Source organism: Rhipicephalus sanguineus, chromosome 1 (assembly GCF_013339695.2).
Source record: "Rhipicephalus sanguineus isolate Rsan-2018 chromosome 1, BIME_Rsan_1.4, whole genome shotgun sequence".
NCBI lineage: Eukaryota > Metazoa > Arthropoda > Arachnida > Ixodida > Ixodidae > Rhipicephalus > Rhipicephalus sanguineus.
Window position 1 is genome coordinate 287,986,287 of NC_051176.1, and position 19,990 is coordinate 288,006,276.

The 19,990-nt window shown below is 42.5% G+C and overlaps 1 protein-coding gene across 4 annotated transcripts in view; it reads right to left on the reverse strand.

Moving 5' to 3' along the window:
* The window catches only part of LOC119379212 (protein O-GlcNAcase), a 57,122-nt gene that overhangs the window by 5,104 nt on the left and 32,028 nt on the right, over positions 1-19,990 (reverse strand). For 2 of the 4 annotated variants that reach the window (XM_037648438.2, XM_037648435.2), the window contains 3 exons: positions 17,988-18,029; positions 8,326-8,524; positions 5,902-6,061 (listed from right to left, as the gene is read on the reverse strand). In XM_037648438.2, the coding sequence (XP_037504366.1) occupies positions 5,902-6,061; positions 8,326-8,524; positions 17,988-18,029 (401 nt within the window). The remainder of the gene's footprint in view (positions 1-5,901; positions 6,062-8,325; positions 8,525-17,987; positions 18,030-19,990) is intronic. The other 2 variants (XM_037648436.2, XM_037648434.2) reach the window with 1 other exon arrangement.

Consider the following 19,990-nt stretch of genomic DNA (forward strand, 5'->3'; position numbering starts at 1 on the left):
ATGCCAGAGGGGAGCCATCACCGAGTGCCAACATGTGTCTTTGGCTCTGTTCACGGTATGGTTTCAAATTCCATGAAGTCATACACAGCAAAGACGTGCACTCTCACTGATGTATTCTTTCTAAAAGGGAGAATTGGCCAGATGAATGCTTATCTACCATATAAAGCAGGCCAGAGTCATTATAGGAATGCATATGTCAAGAAATTCAAGGGTCTTCAAGAAAAGAAAAAATTCCAGGACTTCAAGGGTTTCAAAGACATGCATGCCTTACACCAAACGTGCTGCATCACAAAAGGCACGATTCAGAATACAGTATTGGGGAGGCGAGCCTGAACTTCAATATTGTTCTTTTCTAGTCATAATTCTTTATTGATTTCATAGAGAAATGTACATCACAAAAACTGCTGGGCCGATAGCCTAAGCTTGTGGAAGCCCCTAAAGCCATGTATTGGCAGCTCATTTTAATAGACATATGGACTTAAAACAAAAACAAGCATGACAAAAAAGAAAAAGAGTATTAACTATATACAAAAGTTTAAGCACTGTGTGCCCTTGGTATCATTTTAACACCCCAGATACTCTAGTTTCACAAGTGGTGTATGCATACATATTCTTTTTGAGGAGTATTTGCCCCTGCATTTTTTAGCTACTGGTAACCACACAAAACCATGCACAGGTTTCATTAAAAAAATACTCTGGCACCTTTGTGTACTGCAAGAAACGTTTGCGAGCACAGCACTATTTTTTTGTGCCCTGGCTAGCTTTACTTAAAAATTGTCTATTAAGTTTCAAGTCACCAATAATACTGCCACAGAGACCTTATGTACAGGTGTCACAAAATGACTTGCTGAAAAAAAAAAAAAAAAGAAATATTGCATGATAGTTACTTCAACCTTCTCACAAATATTCAGTGTATCGAATTGTGGAAAAAAAAGTTTAGCAAAGTGATGCAAATGAGATACGGAGATCGGTTGAGAAAGCACCAGTTTTAGTCACAGGCTTCAAGAGGTACTGAGCAGGTGCAATAGAAAGATATGGTCGGTGGAAATCGTGGAAAAAAAAAAGTTTAGCAAAGTGATGCAAACGAGATATGGAGATGGGTTGAGAAAGTACCAGTTTTATTTACAGGCTTCAAGAGGTACTGAGCAGGTGTAATAGAAAGATATGGTAGGTGGAGACAACAACCCTCATAAGAATGTGCTGTAGTTTACTAGGGCATCCTCACCCTGATGGAGATGAGGATGATAGCTGAAAAAGCTTGCAAGGGTGATGGAGGGCAGGTGAGGGCAAAGGAGGGTGAACTTTTAACAGCGGAGCTGTTTATTAAGCTTGAGTTCTGTCCGTGGCCGGCGACCGTTGAAAACTCGACCCAGCTGTGCAAAGTGAAGTGGAAGCATAGCATAGCCACATATAGTATCGCAAGTGGTGGGAAAGAAGTGAGTGAGGAGGATGAGAGGTGGGAAGAAGGTAAAGCATAGCAAGGGGGGTGGGAAAGGGAAGAGAGGGTGAGGAGCATGGAAAGGAGGAGGAGAGAGGGTAAACCATAGCATAGCTATGTATAGTATGATAGCAAGGGGTGGGAAAGAAAGGAGGATGGGAGAGGTTATGCATAGCATAGTACAGCAAGGCGTAAGAAAGGGAAGGGAGCGTGAGGAGGAGGGGAAGGCCACCGGCTCCACTGTTTCCTCAGTTATCACACCACTAGTGCGTAGCTGCCCAAAATTTTAAGACTTTCTGTTAGCCAAGTTGGCTATAGTTGACATAAGGCATTTTAGTGTGGTCAAACAAAAGGATTAAGAAAGAGGAGAAGACAGTGGACAAGGTAAGCACTACAGACTAATAGTGGAAAGACAGAACACCAGAAAACAAATGTTTGACGCAGCTTTGATGACATGTAAAAAACGAATTCACTAACAATGAGGTAAGTAAACTGATTTGCCACTAATAAAATCTGTGCCATTTTTGTGAAATGAACATTGAGAAGGGGAAAGAAAAAAAAAACCCTTTCTCAATGACAAATGCACCACTCTTGCAGAAAGAAGATTCTTGGTAAGCAAGAAAACATGCAAAAAGAAAACATACATGTTGACACTGCCTTAAGGTTTACGCACCAATTAACAGCGTCTGTCAGGGCCTACATGATTATTTAAAGGTAAAAATGAATTGCACTGTGGTTTAAAGAAGTGAGACGTAAAGTAGCAAAAGTAGGTACAGGTGAGTGAGTTGGTGTGATAGCAAAGCTATTAAACAGCCAAGGGACTGAGACTGTGTGCAATCATCCTGTTCCATTATTTCTCTGTCACCATCCTTGGCGCTGTTTATTATGCTAACATAGGAAATGTTTATTCAGCCAATGCAGCCAAGGTACGAAAAGAGACATTAAAATCTGTGACACACTGACAATTAAGGTGCTAAGTTATAGCGCAAAATTTGCCATCTTCACTTCTAATAATGAACTTATGATTGCAAAATTAAAATACAGAGCTCACAGAATAATTTATCAGTCCTAACTTATGTTGCAACAGTTCCAGTTCTGTTATCTCAATTTTGTGAAGCCGTGGTTATCACATTTCCTACCTTTTCAATAAGTGGGTAAACGCACATAACCTTATACTTTAAAGACAATAAAGGCTCTTGTACCCTATCATTATTACATCTACATCCTTCAGTCTGCACACTCGTCAACCTAGCGCTAATTAATGCTAATGAAGATGTAAATAAGTGCCAATCACAATCGTACAGGTAACAACAATATGTGCTCCACCGTCTCCGATACTTTGCCCACATCAAAGTCTGTGCAAGTTTGCATGGCAGATGCTAAGCAAATATTGCATCAACGCAACATGTAGTCTTTGGCTATAGCTGTTCATGAAGGTCATAAAAGAATGCTCTTTGGATGGTATACTGCATCCAATATCTCCTATGGAAATTGGGCCAATACTTGAAGGCATTTGTGGCAATTTTCACGAGTTTCTTTCTACATAGTCTTGGTGAGAGAAGAATTGCTGCCTGGCCTGGAGAAAAGGATGGCAATATGCATGTCATATGGTATATAATGCATTTGTACTGTTACTTTAGCTAGATCATTCCTGAGCAGTCCAACAGCGCCCAGGGTCACACAGGTGTACAATATGGCGTCCTTTCCTTTCAGCTACAGCATGAGGTTTTGATGCGAAAAGCCTTGGACCGGAACATAAAACTTCTATGCCTCACAATGAACAGCAGTTGTCTATTATCGTTACGATGGACCATTGTTCAACCTTTGTTTGATCTACCTATTTAATACCATTGTTTGGTCTACCTATTTAATTTATGCAAAAAAACTACACCCTTACGTGAGCATCACACATGCCATGTGTTCATAGAAATCAAGCAAGTTTTCCAACATTCTCCACTCTGCCAACCTCACATGCCTGTCTTTAGATTCCATTCCACCCCTCAGAACACGAATGAACTACGCAGTCGACGTTTGAGCAAATTTCCTACAGTGAAAGATCCATTGTGACCCGCAAACTGTGAGGAAGAGCTCGAGGGTCAAGCGGGAAGCACGCTAGCAATGTGTGCCAACCATGTGAGCAGTGACAATGGGGCAGAGGGGCTGTGAACTACCATGGTTGGGGGGAGGCTGCATGCGAGCACTTGTCTCCTCTAGTTAATGCAGCTGAACCATATTTTGCTGGTAAGCTGCAGCAGATGCAAAGCCCGGGCGACTGAAGAAAACAGTGGATTCCAGCTTTTTGGTGGAATCCCGCTTGTTGGACATGGCAGCAGCGTGTGAGTTGGCCTATAATCAATGAAGTATAGTAGCAGGCAGAGCTGTGCTTCTGGTGTCACTTGTGAAGCATGGCCAATGTTTGAGTTAAACTAGCACAATCCAATCGGAAGGTAGGAGTACTGACTGTGCCATTTATAGCAGCTCACCCCACCCCTTGATTTTTCTTATGCAACCAACATATAAGAATTGTTGGTTAAATTTTGATAATACTTGAATGTTACGTTACTTATAAGTGGGTTTTACTGCATAGTGTATTGAAGTGCTTTGTTATGATGTGTGTTCGCCTCACATTGTGGGAATTGAAGTGCCTCTCCTTTGCACCTCATCCCCCAGCTTGTGTATTGTGCCCGTAGCAAGCCATTTGACTGCCAGGAACCACCAACCAGCAACAGCATGGCAGACACAGCAGCTAGTGTACCAGACATACTTTCCCTCCTGCTGTTCAGTCACCGCAACAACACACATCAGGACACATCCTGATTGGCCCCCCGCCATGGCCCTCGGGCACCCTTTCCACTTGAGCTCTCTTCCACCTGGTGTTGTTTTGCCAGAGAGATGCTCACAGGCCTGCAATGAGTTGATTACATGGGGTCTTTGCTCTGCAACTTTTTGTTCACACGCTTGATGGATCCTTCCCTTGGTTAGGTGATAGCGCTACAAACATGCATCCTTGATCAGTCTTGTGTTGTGCCTTCCTTTGCCTGTACTCCTTGTCGCTTTTTGAAAACGAATTTGCCTTCCTATCTGAGAGGTTGTCATGATAGGTCAGTGTGCATTTTTTTGTTGTGTGTGTTGTACGCATGCGTGAGGATTTCAGAAGTGAGCATCGATTTAATAAAGGTCAGTTGCGAGTGTGCGCTTGTCCGTGTTACTTCTTCGTCCATGTTCTTGTTTTGCGCCAACGATTTTCTAACCTGCACTCCGTGACTGTTGCACTGTGCCACATCCTACATTAATGAACCCACGTTTGTTGACCACCTGCCTTGTGTGCCTTTACTGTGGCATGTCGAAGAGTCGCCCTACGAACCTGCCCGTGGTGTCTTCGTGAGTTGTGATGTAGAGGAGCGCCGCATCCTTTTCCTGACCTCTAGGGTAAGCCTCACATTACCAGTCTCATAGGGTAAGCCTCGCATTAACCAGGCTGCAGAGAGAATGTTTCAATAGCACCTCAGCAACTCTTGTATATTGAGTATAGCCGCAGTAGATCTGTGACTATAGAATTTTCACGCCACCACAAAAGCTGCCAAAAGCTACCTGCAATGCATGTAAACCTTGTGCTCCTGTGCCCTGCTGATTATTTCAGAGAAAAACAGTGAAGCCTAAAACATTGCAAGGTCATCTAGCTTTTCACGAAGAGGTCCTAAGGAAGGAATAAAGTCTCAGCCACTGTGAAGTCAGCCTAAACAAAAAACTATGATGTTTGATAATAATCATTGTCATACTGAAATAACAGGCAACACAAACATTAATGCATTAATGTTCCAGGACAATCACTTTTGAAGATACTATCCTCTAGCAAGATTTTGCACGACTCGGGACCAGACACGTCAATGTATACGGCCAATGGTGTTCCTGGCACTGTGAAACAATAAGTTTAGCACTACACTAAAAACACTGTCGGCCATATAGTACACTGACAAATCTGGTGCGAAGTCATAAACAACTTTGCAAAAGTGATATCGTCAACAAAGATAATCCGAGAATACCACCCCTAGTTGAATTGGAGAGTGAAAACAACAACAAAAAGCCATGGGTTGTAAGAACAATTCAGCAGGCACTGTTCTGCAAGCCATATATGTTTCTGTTTGTCCCATCAATGTCAATGATGGTCTGTCACTCAGCTCAACCCCTTCCTTCAAGGCTAAACATCTGGCTAAACTTATAACATGCCATAATGCATGTTGAACAATGTGAGTATGCATATTTAAGTACCCTAGGTTGCAGTGAAGCACATTTACAAAACATTGAATTGTCAAATTATCACTGAAAATCACTTCTGATCAATGTAAAATTGCATTACTTGAACACCTCTCACTGAGCATTTTTTGGTTAAAGAGCAAGGCAATTCATAACTTGTTAGAACAAAAAAACTGACCAAACTTTCAACAAAATAACTCAATACTCACCATTTGCCTTCAGAGCAGCCAAAACACAAGCCAGCAACCGCTTGGACACGCTAGAATCAATGATTGAGGGCAGCATACTTATGGTTACGCGTGATGGGTGGTGCTTGTATACGATATCTGGGACTTTCACAGCCCTTGAATGGAAGCTGTTCATTATTTCCTGCAAAGATAAATCGTGGCAGATCATTCACACAACCTCAAGGTTCTAAACGGAAGGGCTGCCCTACCTCTCTTTCATACTTAAGATATAGCGCATATAACAAAATTCCAGTAACGCCTGTGTGTTTAAAAGTGGCCCGCTAGTCCATATTCAACCATGCCAACCATGTTACCATAAGAGTAACACAGCAAAATAGTCAAGAAGGTAAAAGAAGTTTGTATTTTTTTAACGGTACTCAATGGAGTGTACACTCAATGGCATGAATAAAACTGCCACATGCAGTGAAATGATGACTTCATCAGATGCATGAACCAGAGTAAATAATGCAAGTTTTTACAATAAAGGAATGCGACTAAAATTAAAACAGCACCATTTATTGGGAAAAAATTAAAAAAAAAAGCCTCTATAAATTGAGTAACAATAAAATTCTGGTACTGAAAGGGGTTAAAGGGAGTTCGCCAAGTACTGTAAAATGGAATGTATGTGCTAATGAATGACAGATGGAGGGAAGCAGCAAGAAGCTACAGGATGCATTTTTTTGCCAAATTTATGTTTACATAGTTATCACATGGGCTGGCTCCGAGTAGTGGAACATATGCTACCTACGGGAGTCATAAAATTTCAAATCAATTACTTTTTTTGAACAGAAGTGCAGTACACAGTTTAACCAGTTAACGCCCAGAAATATCTACCAGCCAATGTGATCGGCATTAACTTCACGGATCTGCCTACCTGCCTGCAAGGTTGTGCCTTGATCACTTATGGCATCTTTTAAAACCTTATACATAAAAATCAGCTTTCAAAAGCAAATATAGTAGGAATGATAAAGTATTAGGTGACATGCATAGGATTGCTTGCTATGTTCAGTACTTAATATTTGGTGATCAATGACAACATACAGCTGACAAAAGTCTACAACGTGGTCATCTCGGCAACAAACTTTGTGATGAAATGACATAATAGAGATATATAAGAGTGAAAATGGTGCTGTACTTTCAGATATACGCACTGATGGATTAACAAGGCCTTCAAATAAGAAGCAAAAGTATATGTAACTTTGAAAAATGAAAACAAGACCAGTGCAAGCTCTCACAAATGCACATTCAGTACTTAAGGTGTTCCTTTAAGAGATTTTGCAGCATGGCTCGAAGTCACAGACCGAGAAGCCTGTCACATAAACTACATAAAATTTCATAAATATCGCTACATGTTGCTGATAAAAAAGCACACACGAGTGCCATAAACTAACATCTTCATATGCAGTCGTGTGTACTCGTCAGGTGCCGGAAGCCTACAGTCTGCTTTGGTCCTAATGTTGACCTTGTTTTTCGGTATCATACTTGGCATGCTTCTTGGGGTGCTGTACACAGCAGCGAGGTCAGACGTCTCTTCTCTACGTATGACTGTTTATTGCCAGCCTTGCGGAGAACAGCCAGTGTTCTGTTTTACAGCACCCATTGCATTAACAAAGAAAGCGGAGAAGCGAACGACGACCCCACATGATGGGCTGATGGGTCCGACAATGAGGAATCATGGGAGGAAGCATGTGAAGACAAATGGTGGCTTCTACTCGCTCTGCACAATGCCCTCCTAGTTAATCACACTGCACAGTCTCCCAAATGAATGCAAAGCCCTCTTCCATGAGGAAAACCCAACTTCTTGGGGTGTTTCACAGTGCCCTAGTTCAATATATGAAGTGTACCAGCTATTTTAGTATGCTGTTGCCATAAATTTTCCTATGCATTGACGTTAAAGCATTGTCATTTTCTAAAATAGTTTCGTATAAAGAATGATTCGATTGACCCAAGTTCAATATAGTTGGGTTTGACTAATTTACTTAAACAGTGCACATGATTGTAAGCGTAACTTTCATTTATGAGTAAGTTGGATGGCATTGAGAACAACGCTTAAGAGGATACTAAGAACAGCAGACTCGGCAACAGTCACGTGAATGATTTGATAACAAATAAGACAAGTGGTTACAAAGGGGTGTCATAATATTGAGCAGCCAATATTTTTAGATTTTACATTTAAAATTACAATGAACGGCATAACATGAATTTTCTATAAAAATATGTCTTGTCTGAAATGTAAAGCACAGAGTTAAGCACATTTTCTCACACTAATTATAATTATTAAGGCAAATCGCGATACTTCTTATGCAAGAACCTTACAGTTCTAAGTGACCATTTGAAGAAGTTGCAGAGAATAGCAGTACACGCATGCATGGTGCAAACAATAACAGCCAACATTAGATGTCCCACCTCGGCAGGGGTGAGCATCTCCGAGGATTCCTTAATGGGTGCAGGATACTTGACGCACAGTTCGGGCGTCCACGCCGCTTCCAGCTTCTTGCTGAATTGCTGTGCATCTAGTGCAGCCAATGCATAGCCACACACCCCAGTCTCATCCTCCACGACAAAGCAGTACTCGTTGCTCAGGGTTAGAAAACCACCAACCAGTCTGCACACACAATATACAATGTGCTAGTTAACTTGGGTACATCTAAAATACAGGAACAACAACTTCCACAGATGCAAGTGGTTTCAGAAGTGATAAATACAATAAACACTACACAGTTCTACATCTTGGGCATCATGGTCAGCTGTTCACACAGCACTACAATTCCTACAGACTGAGTAAGCCAGTGGCACCTGCGTAGCTTATTTAATGCACTGTACAGAAAAAAGAAAAAGGGACACAATGCCCCAGTATAAATCTGGGGCTGCCATAAATAGTTTATCTACACAAGCACAGTCTTGCATTATACCAACATATACATATAAGGAAAAAAAAATTCTGAAGCTAGTTCTTCCTGAACATCTCAATATCGCTCAAAGTATTAAAACCAATTTGTATTCCAAATTAAACCCCACAATCTGCCATAAATGCCTTGTGTCTTTCTAACTGAAACACCTTCTGAGCAAGTATATGTGGATTGGTGAAATAGTGTTCCACAAACCTCAGAGTGCTTGTTTTGTGCTAAGGAAATGCTTATTTTGAAAAAAACTTGGAGGACGCTTAAGCTTCGCCTTCAAGACCAATGCGATAGCATAATCGGGCCCTGCGCGCATTGCCTTCTCAATTGTTAGCCTGGCTTCGGTTCTCGGTGCATGCCACAACCAGTGCCGTAATAAGGAAACGAACGACTGCGCGTAACATTGGTAATTTCAAACTATCCTAGAATGCCTAATGCAAGTACAGCTGTTAAGTGCCCACTACGCCATAATTCTTCCTTTTGCAAATATTAAGGAAACTAACGACTGTGCACGTAACATTGGTCATTTCAAACTATCCTAGAACGCCTACTGCAAGTACAGCTGTTAAGTGCCCACTACGCCATAATTCTTCCTTTTGCGAATCAGCCGAGGGCCCACTACTCGCCTGTAAGGCAACACGCAAACCTACACAGCTGCTTACTTTGTTCATGCTTTTGCAACCGATGATTAAATATGCTCAAGTGCTTTGTAATGGGTGGGCCTTTTTGAAACACCCACTCTCGTTGCGCAAATAACATGCTTTGACGCCTGGCGCGATTCTACGCTTCTGCCACGCAATATTACATGCGTTAAGGAGACTCCTTTAACTACAATATCCATAGCGTTTTCTTTCGAAGCAGTTTCAAGCAATAGTGTGGCCCTGTGGTAGAAGGCCTGGTTGCCATGCAGATGGCCCGGGGTTCGATTCTCACTCAAACCAAAGCTTTTTGAGTGAACCGAAGCTTTTTATTTTTCGCTCACAACCAACCACATTGATGCCAACACATTTCTGCGAAACAAGTTCTTCAACGCTATTGCGTTAAAGCATGTTTTAGTGGTCCGCATACAGTTAGCGCAATTTAAACTGCCCGCCTTGGAGAACAGCCTTCTGACGTAGTATTCGCCATGCATGCCCTTTACTGCGCGAAAGCTGGTGCAGCGCGCAGCCCGGTGAATGTAGAGCTTGTGTCATTCTCAAGAAGTTTTTTTTTTCCATGAATAAGACAAATGCACAAGTTGAATTTTATTCTGTTTTGTAATGCACTGAAATTCTTTTTTGTGATGGGTAGTTTGAATACTCATGATAAATTGTACTGAGGCACTACGACACCATTGGGCTTGTGTTCCAGAATGTCTCACTGGCGGTGCAAATCGTTATTACTGAAGTGCTGCAGTGTGTAATATTGACATTTTAGACAGTTTCAGTAGGGATGGGCGAATATTCGGGCGTTTCGAATATTCGAACGAATATTAAAGTATTAGAATTCGCTTTGATACGAATTTAGATTATTCGAAATTTCGAAGTATTCGAAATGAACGAATATATGTACACATTTGACTGCACATAATCCCCTGTAAAGGTGATTTCACTGTAGTGTCTGGTTGCTGTGCCGTGAAACAACCCATCCAGGGGAAATCTGCACTGCCGCAAAGCCACACTTCAAGGTTAAATGTACATATTTTTTAAAGTTTAAAAGCGTGTTACATAGGCTCATATGCGCTATATATAGTAATTTTTAAATTGTAATGTCCACTTATAACCCTACTGCTATTGAAATCTTGATGCTATTCAAGGCTGCTTCATTTCAAACCAAAAAAGTGACATTCACTCATACCTAGTTCCAATCCTTAAAAATATTGTGCAAGGGTCATAATAAAAATGCTCATTTTTCTTAATAATATGCGGTAAATACCATTCGAACTATTCGATTCGAAATTATTTCGACCAAATCACTATTAGCTTCGCATTCGCTTCGAACCTCAAATTCACTATTCACCCATCCATAATTTTCAGGCATTGACGCTTACGAGATGATGTCATGAGGCAGGAATAAAATAGCAATGGAATAGGTTTACGTTGTAGTGCCCCAGTTCCATATGTGTGCTGCGTGTGGCTGTGTACAATACACAAATGTTAGCAACATTGTTCAGAAACAAAAAGTGAGTACTCAGACAGGGGTGGAAGCGGACTTTTGGAGCAGCTCAGGAAGCAGGAATTATGCTGCTTTGGAGCATCAAAAGGTGCGCTTTGGAGCAATGCAAGTTAGCTTTGGAGAAGATTTCTAGCGTCAAACATCATTGGTTCCCATCATTAAAACATCACAGCTGACAGAGCAATAACTTGGAGAAAACAAGAGATAAGTGATGCTTTGGATAGCTACAGATGACTAGACGTCAGACGAATGAAAAACATTGATGTTAATAAAACACCACAACTGAGAGGTAAACTAATAAAAGTTACCTTCATTATAAACCCAATGAGACTCTATAAAAATGAATTAAAAAAGCTTATGCTCCAGTCACCAAAGTGCCACAGCCAATGAGAACCGAGAAGAAAATAGAGATAAGCAATGCACTGTGAAGCTAAACCTGACTACTCTTCAGGAAAAACTTTTTAAATGTTTACGTCAACAAAACAACTGCTGACATACACAAATGAGTAGACTAGAGAACTGAAATGTCAACTTTTATTGCGAAAGCAATTATATGGACACTCTCGGCAGGTCTTTACCATCACCATCATTTTCCGTATAAAGTCCAAATCGATAACATCGCTCCGCGCATTGTGTGTTCTACACACGAGCAAGAGTGTGCAAGTGCTGGGGACGAACGCGGCTGAAGCAGAGATGAAACAAGCTGGCCATCTCCGTTGCACGAAGGGTGCATGCAATAACGCAGCCTTGCCTGCGATGCCTGCCATCGATGGCTCCTCAAGCAGAGAGGAAATGCCCTGCCTGTTTTTCCTCAGGCAAAGAAGCATGAAGGGAGCAGAGAGAGCGGGGGGCGGGGGCTGCGTGGCCCAAACAGCACCTGAGAAGTTTGATCATAAGGGCATGGTCGCTAGCGCTGATGCGCAACGCTATCTCAGCAGACATTAGCAAACGGCCCGCTTACTTCGCGTTGAGACGACAGGCAGCACGAAAACCACTTCACTCCCTGGAGCGGCCGTATTCCCTTACACTAGCATTTTGTAGAGTTATGCGAGATCTGACCCAAAAGAGTTAGCTATTGCATTCATTGCTTCGCCATTGCGGCGAAATTTTTTCGCGCCATCACCAACATCGCTGACAGCGCGACCAGGTAATGATAGGAGCTCGCATGGGTGCACCACGTCACAGATGACAGTGGCACATGAAGGCACCAAAGGCCGCCTGGGAGCAGTGTTGGTGCAATAATGTGTCTTGGAGTGGGATGCCGCAGCAAGTGGATTGGTGCAGTGTGGCGCAAACAGCGCAGCACTTCCACCCCTGTCAGACAAGGGACAAAGAAAGGGAGGTAACATTACAGCATTGTGTGTAACACCCCCATCATAAAGGTACCCGCGAACTCCGTTTAACTTCCTCATCTTTATGTCAACAGAATAATAAATTTTATCAATATTAAAGGGGCCCTGCAACACTTTTTCAGCATGGTCAGAAAACGATTAAAGGGGCCCTGAAACACTTTTTCAACATGGTCAGAAAACGCTGCCGATCGGTAGTCGAGGCATGGTCAGAAAACGCTGCCGATCGGTAGTCGAGGCATGGTCAGAAAACGCTGCCGATCGGTAGTCGAGGCTCCCGAGAACACGCGACCAAATATAGCGCAGCACACGGCCTGGGATTTACAATAAAATTTGCAAAGTTGGCTAAAAAGCGCTTCTTCTTCTCTCGACAAAAAATGAAGCCTACGACGTCACAGGCAGGTTCCATGCCATTGGCCGATTTGAACATGGTGCGCTCGGCAGTTACTGCGGCCGCCGCAAGAGGTCGCAGCTCACCTGTGCGCACACGACTGCACTGAAAGTACGCTGTGTTTGAAGAAAAAAAGAAAAAAAAAGTGCTCAATGTCGAGAGGTGCACGTGACGTACCTTCTTCCCCCGTGCCATCTCCCCCCCCCCCCTCTTAGCTTTCAGCTCCTTCGTCAGGGCGAGAGAAGAGAGAAAGCAATTACAGCGTGCGACAAATACTTAACTCTGCTCGTACTGTCTAAACATTCTTGCGGTGTTCTGTTCGTGAGGCATTAAGTTCCTTTAGTGAAGCCATTCCATGGCTACTTGGAAAAGTGTTGCAGGCATAGGTCGGCAAAAAATGTGGAGCTCACTCGGACTAAACATATCTTGCCCTTAGGGCTCACTCGGACTCAGACTCAACAAATTTTTCCTCATCTGGACTCGCTCGTACTCAGACTCACTATAATTTTTCTCAACCGGACTCACTCGGACTCAGACTCACCAAAATATAATTCACTCGGACTCACTCAGACTGAGACTCACGGCTCAATCCGAGTCTGAGTGAGTCGACTCATGAGTCTGTTAGCCTATAAATAGCCTTTTGTACCATAATGTCAATGCTCTTTAACACTAATATCTCGCATAATCGGTGCTCTGCTTAGCACTTTTTTGATCTTGTACCTTCAAACACGAGTTATCAGAGTTTGCAATTCAATAAAGACCTTTTTATTGAAAGAGATGACTCACACGAGGTATTTTTATCAATAACTTCCCGTGAAAAAAGTTTGCGGGGGTGGGGGGGGTCAAGGCACTTTTTTCTCCTCTCCCTCAGCAATCCACGCCTCTGATCAATGAATATAGAGCTAACATATGAACGGTAGCGCGTTGAAGTGCACTGGAGTATACATTGTGGGGGTGCTATATCACCTCTGTAAAGGCGCCTGCCGTAACTTGGGCGCGGCCGCTGTGTTTGCACGCACGTGCTTTGTGCGTAAGCGGAGACCTTCGTCCAAGGCCAGGGATGCGCTGTCTGTAATCCGAGTTTAGCGCGGTGGCGCCGGCATCGCCACCGCGAATTTAGGCCGGCGCATAGAAACGGCAGTGAATCTCTCTTTCGGGGTGTGGCAGCGCGCGCGGATGGACGTCTCATCGAGGAGGGTCCGGGGACGGTACCGCGGCTCGCTGCCCTCGGACCCTCGTGGTGAGTCGTGCATCTGCGGCGCCGCATTTGTATCTTATTATGTTGTCTTGTTTTATGTCTTATTATGTCTTATGTTATATTGTACTGCATGTTTTATACTGTCTCGAGTATGTGATATGTTTTCCCAGTATTCATTGTTAGCGTGTTACGTATTAATTGTCAGCGTATAAGTTTAGCGTGTTACGTGTAAGCTTTAGCGCGTTACAAATTCGGCCGGCGAGCTCGCATTATGTAAAGAAATGTTTTAATAAACCTCCACGTTTGTTGCCCTACCGCGTGAACTGTGTCCGTGTGTCCCGAGGGCGGCGGCGGTTTTATCGCCTAAGACCCCACAACATGAGTATAAACATGAACGATAGTGATTGAGAAGTTGAGTATATCGGACCATAGGTCGGCAAAAAATGTGGAGCTCACTCAGACGCACTCATGGAATATATTTTGCCCTAAGGGCTCACTCGGACTCACACTCACCAAAATTTTCCTCAACCGGACTCAATCAGACCCAGACTCACCCTAATTTTTCTCAACCGAACTCACTCGGACTCGGACTCGCAAAAACTTTACTCACCCGGACTCAGTCAGACTCACGTCTCGATATGAGCCTGAGTGAGCCTGAGTGAGTGGACTCATGAGTGAGTTTGCCGACCTGTGGTTGCAGCGCCCCTTTAAGGGGGCATGGTAGGGTAGGTCGACCAACAAAAGTGATATTTCATTACTAAAATGATTTCATTACTAAAATATAATACAGACTCTGAGGAGCAGAACCATGCATTGGCGACCGCATAGGAATGCTCAAAGCGATTTAAAAATGGCGCCAAAAGCGACGCCTCCTGATAGCTGTGAGGATTTCGTGAACTAAGAACATTCCATGAAATCACCTCACATTATAAATCCCACCGTAAGATCTATCCAGAGGCAGCTAAACAGCTGAACAAAAAAGGAAATTATGTCGCGAAAATTGCAAACCGGGGTGTTTCCAAATCCTCACCTGTACAGTAAAAATGGCACCCAGAAGTGTTTAATTCCCAATGTGCGCACGGTAATAACACCACAGGCCTAGGACATGCTCTGGACCTGCCCTTCCTACAACGATCCAAGCAGAAATGTAGAATCCTGGGAGGCCTTATTACGCAGCCAAGACGCCGACGAACAACGTAAAGTCATCGGTCTCACCCTGACCACCGCCGAGTCCCAAGGGATTCCGGCCGACGGCTAGGGGGATGAACGGGGCAGAGGCTAAAGCCTCCTCCCCCGTCATTCTTGACGGGTGTAAATAAATGTTATATCTCTCTCTCTCGACATGTTCTTTTCCATCATTCTGCCTGCGTATATTTATTTTTTATAATAAATATGGCTAGATTGGTTAAACAGATTCACTTCCTACTATTTTCATAAGTTTTAATTGGAAATTTTCCCATCAGGGACGCTTTCGTAGCGTAGTCATTGGTTTATGTTGTGAGCACTTTCCGCGCGTGCTTTTGAACGTAAATGCACTTGATGTACCTTTTCTGGCAAACTATCCAACCGATTGCGCCTTAATTTTCTCAGATTATCCTTCAATCCCTTTCAAATAGTCTGAACCTTATACTTCGAGAAAGTGTGGAGTTATAATTAAGAAAAAAAAAAAGATTAAATGAAAAGCTCTCTTACGGCACATTACAAGTTAGGAACTATATATATATTTTTTTTCTTGTGACATAAAAGTAGGAACCCATTCTTATAGCTAGGGATTAATGCCACTACTAGGTGAAATTAGCAAGCCAAAGTTGACTGTCATACTTTTTTGCGTTTTTGAGAAAAGGTACATTTTATGTTGTGAGCACTTTCCGCGCGTCTGGAAAACTATCCAACCGATTGCACCTTAATTTTCTCAGATTATATTTTAATCCCTTCCGAATAGCCTGAACCTTATACTTCGAGAAAGTGTGGAGTTATAATTAAGAAAAAAAATTAAATTAAAAGCTCTCTTACGGCACGTGACATAAATGTAGGAACCCGTTCTTATAGCTAGGGATTAATGCCACTACTATGTGGAATTAGCATGCCAAAGCTGATGGTCATACTGTTTTTCGTTTTTGAGAAAAGGTACATTTAAATTTACACCCCAGCCTAAAATTTAGTACTCAAATACAAAACGGTAAGAAAGGCTACAGGGTCAAAATTACACAAAGAGAAGGGTACAAGCTTTGTCAATGAACACGCAAAATTTCACAATAAAATATGGAACAGTTCCGGAGATATAAAGCTGAAACTAAGATGACGTGTTTACCCTTCCACACCCTCTTTACAAGCTCTTTCACTGCATAATTTATTCGTACCTACCCTCCGCACCATGCCTCACAAAATACCGTCATGTCGCTATTTTTGAATAAGTGTCTCAGAGTCCGTGCACACCGTTGTGTTTAACCTGGTGCTTTTTGTTCCATTCTTATTACGGTAGTAAATATTCTACTTCAACATTATCAAAAGCCATAGCAGTAAGGGATGCAGGTTCTTTGTTGTCCCCGGCAGTCATGCCAGCAGCACATGCACAGGACTGTTGTGGAACCCATCACAGCAAGTTCATGGACTGAACACGAGACCTATGCTCATCCAATATTGAAAAGGACGTGATCTAGGTGATAGTGCATCTTTCAAGAAATCGATGACAACTTGCAGTGTGTGTGACAACCAGTGCACAGAGAAAATGCATACCGAAACAAACGTGCAGTGTTGCCAGCATCTCTGTCAACGTTGCTGCCGACGTGCTTGCAGGTACAGATTCACAATCTTTTTTTTGGTTTCAATTTGAATAAATTATAGTTCTGATAATCAGATGTGCGATTTAGAATGTTTTCAGCGTGACTAGACACAAAATTATGCATGCAGACATAGGCACAGCAGCTCCTAATTGGGCCCCTTGCAGCTTTTGTCCAAAGCTCGCAAAGTGCTGCGTGACAGGGGTACTATCGTCTTGACAATAATGCCACAAATACAAAGAACCTCGCAGTGATACACACAATCAAGTGCACCAAAGCATTGTGGTTTCTGCCTTGAGAGTAATTCCCTTTTCAGGTAGAAGGAGTGACTACAAACCGGTTAAACAAGTAAGCTGTGTGCCTGGTTTCATGAACATTAATGAGAACTAACAGAGAATAATGCCAAGGATCTGTTCTCATTTAACAAAAAAACGAGACCTTGAAAAATCATTTTCTGATTTTATGAACGTTTCACATGCTAGAAGTCAGGCAGCCATATGCCTTTTACTGCCAAAAATGATTCTTTAATGAGAAGAAAGTTGGCACTTTAACGTGCATCAGCACACAAAAATGCGGGCATGATTAAAGTGATGCACCGCACTTTTTATTCATACTTACAGAAATTTATATAGTACAACCCTGTTCCAAGAAAATTTGAAGTCATTTATTAAAACATCACTAAAATTGCCATCACAAATTAGAACAAAAATTATCAATCAACACTAGGCATTCTCAGCATGGCTACTGCGAGTCTGCAATTCGCACCATGATGGTATCGCTGTGGCGTAGTTCACTTGCTACTCACAGACTACCACAGTGCAGCCACGGCATGCGATGGCTTCAGTATATAAATGGTGCAAATGGAGAAAACCATGTGGGATTGGGACCACATTCGTTACGACTGCTTGAAAAGCCCTAAAATGCTCTTCGTGGTATCCCAGAGTTCTGTGCATCTCCGTTTGAGAACCCCTTGTTCAGATGCTTTGCGTAAATGCAACAATTCTGCGATAGTAAAATTACATTCACAAGATATATTTGTTTAGTGACACATATTTTATGCCAGACTGGAAAACTTTGTATTTTACCAGGTGAAACTGCATAATAGAATTATGATATATGATCTTGTAGCAAGAGCTATAAAACTTGATACTTTTTTTTTTTCACAACTACTTTGAAGATATAAGTAAAAATAATAGGACTTGAGACTATCAGTAACTAAAGCAAGCATTCGATGCAACAAGTTCCTTCCAATTAGTTCAGCAGTTACATGACGAAGAGCATTTCTGTGTTTCATACCTACGTGAAAGGAGGTGTGTTTTAGTCATATGCAGGGTCTGTCTGTAAAGCAATGAGAATGGGTCTGGTAAAAAGAATATAGTGATCCGATCGATCCATATTAAAATTCTTTATAATAGTTTCCTTGGGTGTCAATAAACTGTTTCTAATGCAATTCCCACACTGCGAACGATCCTTGAAAGTCGGCTGCCATCACCACTGTCAGAGACTGTCGAAATGGCGACCTTTCAGGCTTCTCTTGGTCTTTGGGAACATGCACAAGTCTTCTGGGCTCACATCAGGCAGTAAAACAAGAATGGTTGTTCTAAGCCCATATGAACAAAAGTTATGGTATGTTGAATATTCCCAGCTTGATATCACTCACTTGCATGTTCAACGTACCATAACTTTTGTTAAAATGGGTTTAGAACATCCATTTTTGTTTTACTGCACACAGTATTCACTCCAGGTTGTTGCGATATGCTGATTTGCTTTATAACTCTCACAGTTTAGAAACTGCTCCTAACAATACAAGAAGTATTTGATAGTTTTAAAACTACTACATAGTATTGTATTAGAACAATAATTGCATGTTTGAAATCAGCACATAAAAATAGTTCCATTAACAATATGCTCAAAAAAAAAAAAAGTGGTTCTGAAGCAGGGTCTCCCTTTAAAGGGCCCCTCACCAGGCCACATAGCAAATTTTAGTTAGACGCTGGAAGTTGTTGTGTGCCGAATGAAGAGCAGTATGACGCAAGAATTTTTCAAATCGGTTCATTGCGAGCTGAGAAAAACAATAATTTGTAGCGGCGCGAAACCATGATGCGAGGAGGCGAGTTTCAAACCCTTGCCACTCGCCCCGTGTAGCCTTCGCAAGTCAAATCCCTTTCCTGCCCTCTTCACTTGACACATACGCATGAACACGTCATGCGCATGACGTGGCCGAGCCAGCCCGAGCACGCGAGCGGCGTTGCACGGCCGCTACCTTTTTTTTTTTGTGTAGTGGCCGTGGGCGTTGTGTCGGCGTTCTCTGTGGTGTACTGCCTGTTTCTGCGGGACGGGCATGAAAGTTGTGACATTTGTACAGGCACGAGAGTGGCGGTATCATGAGCCAGTGCCGCATTAACTTTTACTTGGACGCGGTAGAATAAATGAGCATAATGAGTGCTCGAACTCGCCAGAACATTACTTTTGTTTCCAGGGCTGGCGTCTGCTCGATGCGCTAACCGCGGGGACACAAACGCATGGGAAATTCACGAAAAAAAAAAAAAAAAATGAAAAAGACGCACACATTCCCTTCGTGTGTCTCATTATTTCTCTCAAGTTTTCTTAATCTATTCAAGCAACAAATTACACAAACTACACATATCGTGTCAAATAATTATCGCAGTGTCACGTGCTACTGTTGGCGATGTCAGAGCACAGCAGTCTACGTAGAGGAGCGACGTCACAGCACTACCATCTACGTAGGGCCATTTTCTCATGTACGTCAACCCCTCATTCTCTGGGCGCGTGCCCGCGAGAGGAAGGGCAAGCAGCATTCACCTTGAAATTTGAACCATTTCCGCAGCGCGTAGCGTTGCAAATTTTGGCAGACGTGATCGTGAGCGCCCAGTGTATGCATTGCGCTCGTTATCAAAATTGTCAAACCTGGTGAGGGGCCCTTTAAATGCATGTGTCAATTGTTCCCAGCTTTACTGAAATAATGCTGTTTGTGGTTTAAGGGGGGACATGTGACTTTAAAACTTTTTTTAATTTCTTGATAGATTTTGATGAAACTTGCAGAGTTTATGTAAATTTTTGTATGCTGCTTTTACCTATGCAATTATCTCTCTAGGATAATATTAAGCTTTTTAAAATATAAAATATTTCATGCAGGGGCGTAGCCAGAAATTTTTTCGGGGGGGGGGGGGGCCAACCATACTTTATGTATGTTCGTGCGTGCGTTTGTATGTGTGCGTGCCTATATACGCAAGCAAAACAGAAAAATTTCGGGGGGGGGGGGGTGTTTGAACCCCCCC